General features: G+C 44.8%; 1 protein-coding gene and 1 pseudogene across 1 annotated transcript in view; one reads left to right on the forward strand and one right to left on the reverse strand.

The window, feature by feature from the left end:
• The window catches only part of Cat (catalase), a 32,187-nt gene extending 18,673 nt beyond the window's left edge, over positions 1-13,514 (reverse strand). The window contains exons 1-4 of the mRNA NM_012520.2: positions 13,317-13,514; positions 4,113-4,284; positions 1,904-2,014; positions 681-811 (exon numbers count right to left, since the gene is read on the reverse strand). Of these exons, the coding sequence (NP_036652.1) occupies positions 681-811; positions 1,904-2,014; positions 4,113-4,284; positions 13,317-13,382 (480 nt within the window). The 5' untranslated portion in view covers positions 13,383-13,514. The remainder of the gene's footprint in view (positions 1-680; positions 812-1,903; positions 2,015-4,112; positions 4,285-13,316) is intronic.
• LOC134486130 (large ribosomal subunit protein eL8-like) lies at positions 10,139-10,956 on the forward strand (annotated as a pseudogene).
• Positions 13,515-13,623: the final 109 nt, after the last annotated feature.

Below are 13,623 nucleotides of genomic sequence, written 5' to 3' on the forward strand. Positions count from 1 at the left end.
TGGTTTGAATAGGTTTGGCCCCCAAAGATCCATGTGTTTGAATGCTTGGCCCATAGGGAGTGGCCTTTTTGGAGACTGTGTGGCCTTACTGAAGGAAGTGTATCACTCTGGGTGGGCTTTGAAGTCTCTACTCTCAAGCTCTGTCCAATATGGAACAGTCTCCTCCTGGCTGCCTTCAGACCGAGATGTAGACTCTCAGCTCTCCAGCGCTGAGTCTCAATGCCATGCTTTCCGCCATGATAATGGACTGAACCTCTGCAACTGTTAGCCAGACCCAATGAAACGTTTTCCTCAATAAGAGTTGCCTTGGTCATGGTATCTCTTCACAGCAATAAAACCCTAAGATGGGGCTGCAGAGATGGTTCAGTGGTTAAGAGCACTGACTGCTCTTCCAGAGGTCCTGAGTTCAATTCCCAGCAACCACATGGTGGCTCACAACCATCTGTTATGAGATCTGATGCCCTCTTTTGGTGTGTCTGAAGAGAGCAACGGTGTACTCACATAAAAAATAAATAAATCTTAGAAAAAAAATAAAAAACAAAGCCCTACGACAAAGGGCAACCCAAAAAATATCTACATTCTCTTTTCTCCAGGGCTTATACTCAAATGCCAATCACTAAAGAAAACTGGACATCAATACAATCAACAACACTTAGGGAACCAAACAGCCCATCACCTACCAACATGGCATCCCTGATGAAGAAAATAGGGGTGTTGTTTCCCACAAGGTCCCAGTTACCATCTTCAGTGTAGAATTTCACTGCAAACCCACGAGGGTCACGAACTGTGTCAGCTGAGCCTGACTCTCCAGCTGGAAGAGCCAAACGGAAGAATGAGTCACACCCAAGTGCACCGCAGCCACGAAGCCATAAACCATAGAAAAACATAGCATGTGCCATCATCAATCCACTTCCTGCAGAAGTAGATTCCTGGAATCCCAGAATCCCTAGAAGCAGGTTAGGTATTTAAATGTCTGTGCAATTTAACTACGGCCTACCTACTAACTGGGTCTAGAAATCAGACAACAGAATGCAGTGAGAGTGATAAGATATATATATATATATATATATATATATATATATATATATATATATATATATACATACCAACAACTGACAAGATTATCCACTGAAACAGGTAATTAAGAAAATGATTACTAAGACTGGAGTAATAAAGCGTGAGTTGTGTGGGCTGGAGAGATGACTCAGCAGTTAAGAGCGCTGGCTGCTCTTAAGCAGAATTAAGACTCAGGTTCAATCCCCAACACCCACACAGCAGCTCACACCATGTAACTCCACTTCCAGAGAGTCTGAGACCCTCTCCTGTCCTCTGATGACACCAGGCATCCACACGGTATACAGGTATGTATGCAGGCAAAACATCCAAACACATAAAATAAAAATGATAAAAATTTTAAGAGTGAACTGACATAAAGTTAGTATTAAGAAATTAGTTAAGGCATAGGTTTACTCTTTATCTCACTCATTTTTACATAGTATGGTTTGTGTGCTTGTTTAAACACAGAGCATAGCAGAGAAGACTAATCTATATGTTAGAATACACACACACACACACACACACATATATATATATATAATAAGTTAGTTACCTATGCTAAGTTGCTCTAGACTTAATTCTCAGCAAAAAGCAGTTGTTAGAACTCCACTTCATACTTCTCTTTGAGACAATCGCTTATAGAGTTCTTTCTAAACGTCAGAAAACGGCAGTAGTAGCCCCTCCATGGTTCAACAGACAGAGCAGTAAGTAACTTCCGGAATGTCTCCAGATATTTTCTATACAATAAAACAGGCTACAATTTCCTATTTTCTTAGTATGCTTTTCTTGAGAGTTTGTAAGTGTGGGTTGAAGGGACCAAAGGAGGCATGCAAACAGACTGACTTACCGACTGTGGAGAATCGGACGGCAATAGGAGTCCTCTTCCCAATATGCTCAAACACCTTTGCCTTGGAGTATCTGGTAATATCGTGGGTGACCTCAAAGTATCCAAAAGCACCTAATGAGCGAGACAGAAACTCTCAGCACAGGTCCATCATTCAGGCTTCAGGCCCTCAACAGGCGCCTGTGACGAGAGAAACGGAACAGGCGCCCAGCACCAGCCTTCCGGGATCTTCCACGACCATGGGGGAGAAGATGTCAGGAACCAGAGGCAAAGCCCTATTGTCAACGAGTGCCACGCGGTGGGAGCCAAGATGGGATGGGGCTGGGAGCTTTGGGTGACCAAAGACAAAGGACCTCAGAGGGCCTTGAGGTAGAGGCAGGGGCCAGGGGCCAAGGAACGGCAGTGAAGGAGTCAGGGGCTGAAAGAACAGCTGCAAACAACAAGTGCCAACAGAGAAGACAAAACAACGGGAAGTAACTTCTCTAGAAGGCAGAGATGAAGTCAGGAAGGCTGAACAGAACACAGAAGCAAGCTAAGGAGAAAATGCTTCATCCTTTCCACGCGCTATTCCTCGTTCGTTTGTTTGTTCGTTTGCTTGTTTGTTTGTAGACAGTGTTTCTCTGTGTAGCCCTGGATATCCTGAAATTCTCTATGTTAAACAGGCTGGCCTCAAACTCAGAGATCCACTTGCCTTTGACTCCTGTGCGCTGGGATTAAAGGTGTGCACTGCCACCCGCCACCGCCTGGCTGCTAATCTTTTTCTTGCTGGGCCTTTCTTTTAAACGTCAATGTCATCTTTTACATCCACCATAAAAGAAGATAAAAGTTTACAGAAGCAGACAAAAGAGAAGGAGAATTCACCACAAACCCACCACTCCAACATAAGAATGCTCTATTTCTCCGTTCATTTCAGTGTTTATCCCAAAAGAGCCCTTTTTAAGGAAGCTGCCGCTGTGTGTTTCTCTATCTGTGCTTTCACTTTCCTAAGCTACATAACATAAAAGGTAATGAAAGCTTACTAATGAGTATGTGTGGTGCTGGAGCGTGAACCCTAGGCTTGCTAGGTAAGCACTCTAGTACTGAGCCTGATTTATTGAGACAGGATATTACAGCTTAGCACAGGCTGGCCTGGAAACTGTGTCTCTCTCTGCCTCTGCTTCCCAAGTGCTGAAATTACAGGCATGTGCCAACACACCACACCTGGCTGGAAAGTTACTATTTGTGTGTGTGTGTGTGTGTGTGTGTGTGTGTGTGTGTGTGTGTGTACTACATGAGCATGCACATGTGAGTATATGCATGTGCATGTGAGTGTGAAGGTCAGAGGGGAAACTGGATGTCCTTGATTGCTTTCCATTTTTATTGATTGATTGATTCAGATCTTTTACCAAAACTGAAGTTCATTGATCTGACTAGGCTGGCTAACAGAGAGCTCCCATTCACTCCCCTCCCCCAACACCCTCCCCCCAGTGCAGAGGTTACAGTCCATTATAGTGTGCCAGCTCTTTTCACATGTGGGTGCTGGAGGTAGAAACCCAGGTCATCACAGCTGTACAGGACACACTTTAAGAATTGAGCTATCTCCCCAGCTCTCAAAAGTCGGGTTTTTGGAAACTGTTTTGGAGCAGGACAGATGACTCAGCAGCTGAGAGCACTGGCTGCTCTTCTACAGGACCCAGCTTTAACATCCAACACACACGTGGCGGCACAGAATGTCTGTAACTCTAGTTCCAGGGGATTCGATGCCGTCTTCCAGCCTCCTCAGCACTAGTTTCACATGTGGTGCTCAGGCAAAACACCCTTACACATTAAATGAATGAATATTTTTATTTTTTTATACACAATGTATAACAAAAATACATAAAAATATTTACATATTATATGTTGTTATATTACTTTTGTCTGTTATATATGTTATATAATATATAACTTGTGTATTATTTATATTATTACTTATATATTATAATTATAGCATACATATTATAATATATGCAAACAAATGGTATAATAATTAATATATGATTCTATAATTAATATATGTCATTATAATGATACATAAGAATATAAAAACCTAGGCTATTGTTCTATTAACAAACAATTTTCCTTTCTTCCAAGAAAGGAGATTGGGGTTTTACCAAAAGGAAATTTTGAGGTTGTCGGATGTTTGGGAAGCCTTAGAGACAGGTTAGGTGTGAGGGACACAGATGGCGCTCACCTGCTCCCTTTGCATGTACCACTCTCTCAGGAATCCGCTCTCTGTCAAAGTGTGCCATCTCGTCGGTGAAAACCACATCTTGAACGAGGAGGGGCCCTCGGGGCCCCGCAGTCATGATATTAAGTTTATCTCCTATTGGGTTCCCGCCTCCGGTGGTCAGGACATCGGGTTTCTACATGAACACGAAGGGAAAAGTAGAGGAGTCAGCACAGCTGAACCCTTCCCTAACACCATCATACCTGGCAATGTTTACACCTTCCTCTTCCTGTGTGAAATATTAAATCTGCTCTCAGAAATCCTCAACAGAAATTCCCAAGACACTTGTTCTGGAAGCAGAGGTGACTATTCTGACTAAGTTCAACTGCTCCTAGAGATGGGCGCTGGATTCCACATGTGAGCTTCTAGATAGGTACCTACACCCAAAAGGGAATATATGTGCTTGACACCCAACGTCAAAACTAACAGCAAGCAGTTGGTCTTCAAAGAATCCACGCCAGCCGGTGTTTCCCGGGGCCTGGTTTGTCGTGCAGTGGGACTTTCAGACACAGTAATCTCAGGACACTGTGACAGGGACATCCAGAGGCAGCGCGCGCTGTGGACAGACGCTCATTTCTCTCAAGCACGCCTGGCATCTCTTCGCAACTTAAAAACAAACAAACAAAATGCCTTTCCTTTGGCTAAAACCAATTGTTTCTGGTAAGATGGATTATATTACTGATGTGCTATACATGGGAGAGCGCTGGGGGGGAAATCACCTGGGAATTTATAAAACTCATAAACAAGACTCTCACAAGTGCTCTACCACTTGACCAAATTTCCTAAATCATTAACAGATTTCCTCGCATGGCCTCAAGGTCATACAATTTTCCTCCAAAATAAACATGATAGAAAAGGCTTCAAGAGGCTGCAGTTCAAAAGAGAGTCCAGGGGGCAAAGACTGAAAAAGAAGACTGCCCAGCTTCAGGGGATGTTCAGGGCAGCGTTGGACAGAGGGCTGACGCAGGACTCATCAGCAATATATGGTCATACATGAAACACTACAGTAGAAGCAGGTCTTATCCAATGGTCAAGCACTTTTCTCCTGTGTGTAAGGCTCTGGGTCAGATCCCTCACCCTGACAATTACTGTAGTGAAGATCAGGATCCCACCACGAATAAAGATTTGCTAACTACAATGAGTTGGTGGGACTAGAGAATAGACCACATGAGTACAATCTCATCATCGGACCAATGTTAGGAGTTCAACGTAATGGGTTATGCACATGTCCAGAGGGTGTGTGTGTGTGTGTGTGTGTGTATGTGTGTGTGTGTGTGTGTGTGAGCACATATGTGAGTCAGGTGCACACACGTAAGCATATGGAAGCTCAAAGTTGCTTTAAGCATCTTCTCTGATTGTTCATTTTATTTACTGTGGCAGGTCTCAGGTCTCTCAGTTGAACCCAGATCTCACTGACCAACAAGTGTAGCTAGCCAGATTGCCCCAGGGAGTCTGTCTCTGCCTCCTGTGACTATAGATGGCTGCCTTATCTGCCCAGCTTTTACATTGATTCTGAGGATCTCAACCCTGGTCCTCATGACAAACATTTACCCACTGAGCCATCTCTCAGGCCCTTAGGTAACTTTGGACAGAGGATGAATGTCCAACAGGATTATCTCCAACTTGTAACATTGTAACAGTTATACAATGTTTCTAGTATAATTTTTAACTTAGCAAAACATCACTTTAAAAACAATTTTTTTTAACTTTTTAAAACTGACGTTCCCTAAGTCCTTTTCCTATTTGTGCACACACAGAGAGAGATACACACATGAACACACACACACAGGTCAGAGGACAACTTGTGGGATTCGGTTTTCTCCTTTTACCATGTGGATCCTAGGAATCAAACTTGGTTGTCCAGATGGGACAAGGACCTTTACCTGCTGACTCATCAAACCAGCCCCAGAAGCAAACATTCTTTAAATGAGCTTTTTAAAAGACATATTTTTTGCTACTGGACAATTTTAAGAGCTAGCTCTGAAAAGGTAGCATTTGTAGTGGCTCTCAACATGATATCTGGCCAATAGCTACTTACTGCAACTAGCTGTCCACCCATGCCTCTCCCGAAACACTTCCTGCTACAACCATGGTATTTCCAAGCCACCAAATAGCTCAGTGGGTAAAGACACTTGCTGCCAAGTCTGACAACTGTGTTCATTCCCTAGGACCCATGAGGTGGAAGGAAAGACTCCTGAAAGTTGACCTCTGACTCCCACAGACATAAAAACAAACAAACAAACAAACAAATAATACTTTAAAGAACGTCTTCCTATTTTCTATATGGAAAACCAAAGCAAAAGGAAGCAAATGGAGAACCGCTCTCTACCAGAGACCCCACAGCCACCACACTTGGCTGAGACCCCATCAGTACATGGCAGAAACCTCATCAGAGAAGCTGTTTCTAGCAAAAGATAACAGAGACCCACAACTGGAAAACATGCAGAGTGAGACTTTGAAATGCTGTCTTCATCAAACCCCTCGCCTCTATGCGGGACCTATGCAGAAGAGGAGGAAGGAAGACTGTAAGAGCTGGGGGTGCTGGGAAATCCCAAGGCTGCAGTATTTCCAGAAGAAACAGGGCAGATCCACACAGAACAAACTAGTGTACTGAGTGTCTCCACAGAACTGTAACTGCTACTCCACCTACAGCCTTTATGGCCTGAACACGGACTCTCTAAAGAACTCTGCCATTTATTTTGGAATAACTGAGAGAATCACAATACTTGCCTAGGTGTTTTCAACAGAGCCAAAATAAAATTGTATAAAGTAAGAGAGGGTGACTATATAAATTACTGTGAAACAATATTCTGCAGCTGTCAGGATCAGTAAACAAGGGTAGCAGTGGTCCACGGTTGAACATCCATTTGTCAGACAGATGTTCTTACAGAGGATTCTCTGTGGAAGCTCACAGTAGCCTTTGTGTGGGTTGGGGTTAAGCCGACTCTTCTGTGTGATTCTTACCAAACAAATATGCATGAGGTCCCCTCCTTCACAATCTCTGGGCTTCATTACGACTTTCAGTTGCCGTCACAAAGGTTTGAAACAAGCAGCTCCATTTTTATTCTGACGCTACCCAGAGGCCTTATGCTAAGATCGCACGGAGTCATGGCACAACTCTAAATATCTGACAAGCCAATAAAGAACTGCTAACCCTTGGTGCTAAAAATGTGTAGATCGGGAGGGTCAAGGACAGAAGGAGATAGCAAGGGATTCCAAGAGAACCAGTGGACTATTGTTAATTTCAGGAGAAAAAAAAATTTCTCTGGAGAACAATTATGTCAGGTTACACACTCACCAAACCAGGGTTCCAAGGACAGGTTAAATATAGTCATTCAGTTACACACATGAGAAGGTTTTGTCAAGCAAGGCACGCTATCTTATTTGTATGTGAGTAAACAGGTCTCGGTAGTTGCTAACGCATCTCAAGTATTCACTTTTACTGCTTCATAACCAAAACACAGCTGCTAGTTTTCAGTGATTAAAAACATTTAGAATAATCCTATATAAAGATCAAACCTACCAAGAGCACGAAACAGCAACAGCAAAAGAGTATTCTCTCATGAAACCAGATCAAAATTTTGTTAGCACCATGTCTGGTCTAGTACGAGTTTTCAAAAGGGAGAGAAAAGGGGGAGAATCTGGACAGAGAGGCTTAAAACCTGAAGGTCATCTACAAATGAAAAAAGATTCTTTTTCTTTTTTATTAGAAGCTGAAAGATGTGGGTACTTTAAAAAAAAAGAGGAAACTAATAACAAAAATGGTAACTGTGGGTATATATTTTCTGATTTACACTTTACAGTCAGCTCCTGCTTTCTAACCTGGAGAGAAAACATAGAACAGCCTAGACCTTGGCTAAAACAACGACTTAGAAAAATGTGATTCCTTCGGGCCGTGTCTCTCCTGCTGACACACCATGACATAGCAGTTCGGCCTCTCCTGCTAGCCTGAAACCTGAAAGCTCACTCTTGTTAATTCAGCTTCCCCCACTCCATTCCTCTCCTGTCCCTCACATTGACAGCGTGCCAATGGCGTGCTCATTATCAGGGTTAACCTCAAAAACGTATGTGCTCTTATAGAAAATTCACTGGCAAGACAGGCAGGCTAAGAGCAGGTAACTCGGGGACAGAAGAGTCAGGACTCTAACGTTCAGATTCTCCAGTGAGCAGAGGTGACATTAAACCTGGGAATCCCAAAGGAAGAGCCCATATGGTCTGAGCAGCGGGTGACAAAACTCCTATTGAATCAACTCTTCAATATATTTTGAGAGGAAGAGGGGTTTTTCAAGTGGGCCTACGTCAGGCCTGCAAAGACACTGGATTCAATACTCAATAATCAATGTTCACAAAGCTCCTAGTTCAGTTATCAGCAACATCTGACCACAAGAAGACTCCATTTGTAAATTGCTCTCACAATGATCAACACTCTGGTTCCAATCCATCCAGCTTGGGCTGGACATCTGGTTCTTAGGAGAGGAGATAACAGAATGGGCACACTTCCACCATTTACAGCTCCCGTAAAAGTAAAAAGAAAAAAAAGGATATTTTAATGTCATAAAAATATAACTAAGTCTTTAAAAAGAGATTGTGTCTGTTAACTCATCACATGAAGAGAAAATACATTGACGGCTTTCCAGGAAATATGAAGTGTGTACCTTAGACCACACGATAATGTGACTTCCTAGACACAGAGGTAGACCGCATTTCCCAGATTCCCCTATGCTTAGCCTATAACAGAGGTCTACCTAACTGGAAGTGAACCTGATCCCAAATCTTCCCAAATACCTTTTCCATACACTTAACATTTCTGTGGCTGAACACTGATGCCTTAAGTACTTTAGAGGGATTGTTACTTACCTAGAAATACTTATTTTTATGTGTGGGTTACTGTCTTGTCTACATGGGTGTATAGGCACTATGAGAGGTACAGTGTCCTCAGAGGCCAGAATCGAGTGTCAGATCCCTGTGACTGGAATTACAGGCCATTTTGAGCCACCACGTGGGTGCTGGTAACCCAGGTCCTGTGTCAGAGAAGCAAGTGCTCTTAACTACTGAGCCAGCCCCCTGCTTCAAGTACTTAGAACCTTGTGCTAATCAGCCAGGAGCTTCCTTCAGCTGAGGCCCTCGGTGACAAAACACGCCTGTCTCTTTCACCCTCAAACAACTCTGACCCATACAGAAAAGGAAGAAATTCCTGACGTGCTTGTGCCGTCTTGTATGTTGGACACTGTGATTACAGCGTTTAGCCCGCACAGGACAGAATGTAAAATAAGGGTCATGAATCAATGGCGAAAGACAAACAAGGCAAGTTCAGAAAAGGACGAAAGAAACACCAACAGGTTACACTGGGGCTGATACTCAGCAGGCATCTGAGAGGATGCTCAACATCTCCGGTCCATTACTGCAGAGCAGATTAAAACCGCAGAGAGCAATGACTGACTAAGGTCTGCCAAGACCAAAGCTGACAGGAAGCGGGGCACCCGGAGCTTCCACATTGGTGGACGTGTAAAATGGTTCAGCCACTCTGGAAGACGACTACGAAGTTTGCTCCTAAAACAGTCACTGGCCCTATAACCCAGTAAATCCTACAATCCCAGTAGTTTGGGGTTTTGTCTTATTTATTAGGACAGGAGTCTTGCCATGAACCTCAGGCTGACTTCAAACTGGTGTCCATCTTCCTCATCCTTAGGACTAGAGGTGTGTGCCAGCACATCCAGCTAGAAAGCTAGGAAAATCAAAATGTGGGTGCAGAAAATGACTGGTATAAGAGTTTTCTTTCATATCAGGCTGGAGAGATTGCTCAGCGGTTAAGAGCACTGACTGCTCTTCCAGAGGTCCTGAGTTCAATTTCCAGCAGCCACATGGTGGCTCACAACCATCTGTAATGGGATCCAAGGCCGCCCTCTTCTGATGTGTCTGAAGCAGCTACAGTGTACTTATATATAATAAATAAATCTTTAAAAAATAAATAAATAGCTCTCCTCCAGTCAAGCAAGATGCCCAAAGGAAAGAAAGCCAAGGGGAAGAACGTGACCCCAGCCCCCAACGTCATCAAGAAACAGGAGGCCAAAAAGGGTGGTCAATCCTTTGTTTGAGAAAAGGCCCAAGAACTGCGGCATTGGGCAGGACATCCAGCCCAAAAGAGATCTCACATGCTTCGTCAAATGGTCCCGCTACATCAGGCTGCAGTGGCAGAGCCATCCTCTATAAGCGGCTCAAAGTACCTCCTGCCATCAACCAGATCACCCAGGCCCTGGGCAGGCAAACAGCGACTCAGCTGCTTAAGCTTGCCCACAAGTACAGGCCAGAGACAAAGCAGGAGAAGAAGCAGAGGCTGCTGGCCCACGCTGAGAAGAAAGCTGTTGGCAAAGGGGACGTCCCAACTAAGAGACCACCTGTCCTCCGAGCAGGGGTCAATACAGGCACCACCTTGGTGGAAAACAAGAAGGCTCAGCTGGTGGTGATTGCCGATGACGTAGACCCCATTGAGCTGGTGGTTTTCCTGCCTGCCCTTTGTCGAAAGATGGGGGTGCCCTACTGCATCATCAAGGGGAAGGCCAGGCTGGGGCGCCTGGTCCACAGGAAGACGTGCACCACTGTTGCCTTCACACAGGTGAACTTGGAAGACAAGGGTGCTCTGGCTAAGCTGGTGGAAGCTATTAGGACCAATTACAATGACAGATATGACGAGATCCGCTGTCACTGGGGAGGCAATGTCCTGGGTCCTAAGTCTGTGGCTCATATTGCCAATCTGGAAAAGGCAAAGGCTAAAGAACTCGCCACTAAACTGAGTTAAATGTACACTAAGTTTTCTGTACATAAATATAATTACAACATTTTTTTAAAAATTAAATAAATTTGTAAAAGTTTTCATATCAACTTTATTCATAATAATCCAAACTTGGAATCCAGGTGCCCAGCAATGATACAAACAGTGGTCTAACCTCATCACCAAGTCCTACATTCAAGTGTGGAGAAGCCCTCACTGCTGACACACAGCACAGTGACTAGCTGGAAAGCATTTTTACTCAACAACAACAGAAAGAGCTTTGAACTAAAACCCATAAATCAAGGGTTAAAACATTAAGAACAATGATTTCCGGTGGAAACACTGAAGTGTGTGTGTGTGTGTGTGTGTCACAGAGCACCCTCAGGTGTCAGCCCTCACCTTCCACTCTGTCTATGGGGTCTTTCTACTGTGTACACCAGCTGAGCTGGCCTGTTCCCATAAAGGAACACTGGGACTCCAAGGCACACGTTACCATGGCAGGGTTTACATGGATTGTGGAGATTCAAACTCATACCCTCCCACTTTAACAGAAAGTCCCTTACCATTGAGCCATCTCCTCAGTATGGCCTCAGATATCTTGATAGGGGCTTAGGATGCCATTGTCTATGTGTGTATTAAACCTTGTTGAGCAGAACGCATAAATCTACATGTTTCACTATATGTAACTATTACTGTACCCTGCACATGTGCACTGTACTCTCCATTCACATCCCTGAAGTGTTCAGGTATAAAGTATACTGTTGAAGAGATACACTTAAAAAAAAAATCAGGGATAGGGAGATGGATAATCTTATAAAAGAGGTAATTGTACACTGCAGAAAGTGGAACAAGTGTGTACAGCAGTTCTTTTCAGTGTTTGTGAATTCTTGACATTTTTCATAATCAAGTATTTCAGCTTATCTAGGCTACGTAACACATGAGAATTTCCTTCCAGAAGGGGGATTCTCTTCCTAGAAATGTTTATACAGAGTAGCATGAATTGAGGAAGAAACATCGGCATCACCAGCAATAGGTGACATACAGGGAGCAGGGAAATGGTATGGAAGAAGGACAAGCTGGTCTCAAAATAAACGGGACACCTTTAAGAACACGTGTATTTTGTTTTCTAAAAATCTCACTACTCGGCCCAAGTGTTACTCAGTTCACAAATATTTGTGACAGCCAGCCAGCATGCAGCAGGCTTCAGCAACTACTGGGTACCCAACAGGTCCTGGCTCTGAGGAGCTCAGTTCTAATCTTGACTCTACCACTAACTAGCTGTATGTCCTTGATTACGACTCTATGCCTCTCTGGGTCACTTGAAGAACTTAACAGACCTAGCTGTAAATAATGAAGGGCAACGGGGCCAAGAGCTTAGAGAAGAATTTCAGCATTTGAAATCATTTCAAACTCGGTCCATGAACACTAAACACTGATCTCCCAGTTCACCCACACGAGCAGGGTTTTAAGGAAGAAAGAGCAAGGGGGAAAGTCTCCCTCACACCCACCCCAACCCCTGCCCTATTAACCAGAAGCCATGGTACCGTGCAGGATCATTTGCTCCAACTTTTCTAAGATGCCCGGGGCCAGGAACATCCCTGCCAAGTCTGCTGAAATCCCCACTATCTTTGAGGACACTGTTACAGTGTCATCTGCTTGGGATGTCTTGCAGCCAAACCCCGGCATTCATCTACACTCCACAGCTAGTCTGCAATTGGATCTAAATGGTAATCATCTGTTTACACATCTTGCCTCTCAGTGTTGACTCTAAACTTCACCAGGGTGTGGTCTTATCTCACAGGAATATGTGTATACCTCGTCCAGCCCAAACGGCACATACAGGCACTCAAAGTTCTGTGAATCAAACCGATGATTACTGTCTAAAGTCATTGCCAGTTCTAAAATATCAGGTCTGACGCTCCCCTCAGTGGAAATGAAATAATGGTTGTAAAAATGCTTTTATTTAATCGTTGAATGTTGTGAGTTCTGCCTGTCGCCATGAATGATGCTGAAGGCACAGGCTCGTGTACTTCCCCAACAGCAATGCGTACAGATCTAAGATTTCACAAACATAAAGCAGGAGCTGGCTCCAACTTCCTGGCTCACAGCTCTCTGCCTCTTTACCCAGGCGGCTCCACGTCTCCCTCAAGCTGTGACCTATGTCCCAGCTGGCACAAATGCCAAACTCGGAGCCATCCACCCGGCCCCTGCTGCTAGCGACAAGTCCTGCAGGCCTGCAGCCCCATCCCCTCTCCGCAGAATGGAACGGTCCGTGGGACAAAAAGCAGCCACCCGAGTGCAGCCAGTGGTGCAGCCCCAGCACAGGCTACCCAGGGGGAACCCGCGCCGTTACTCGCCGCCTCCCAAGTTCTCGTGAGGCTCTGAGGAACACTGGATACCTGAGGGGCCCGCTGCTCCTTCCACTGCTTCATCTGGTCGCTGGCTGGGTCCCGGCTGTCCGCCATGGTGTAGGATTGCGGAGCTGCAGAGCTGCAGAACGTGAGGCAAGAGGGCCGGACGAGCACGGTCTCCACCCGGGGTAGGCAATCGCGTCAGTCAGGCCCGCTGGAGTGGTGACTTCAGGCTCTGCCAATCAGCACCACCCCCCACCTCTCGGGACGGCCGCCTCCTGATTGGCCACTGAAACTCTAGAAGGGACAGGATTGGAAGGAGGGTGGGGCGAGCAGTGGGCTCCGGGAGGTGGAC

This window comes from Rattus norvegicus, chromosome 3, assembly GCF_036323735.1.
Source record: "Rattus norvegicus strain BN/NHsdMcwi chromosome 3, GRCr8, whole genome shotgun sequence".
NCBI classification, from domain to species: domain Eukaryota; kingdom Metazoa; phylum Chordata; class Mammalia; order Rodentia; family Muridae; genus Rattus; species Rattus norvegicus.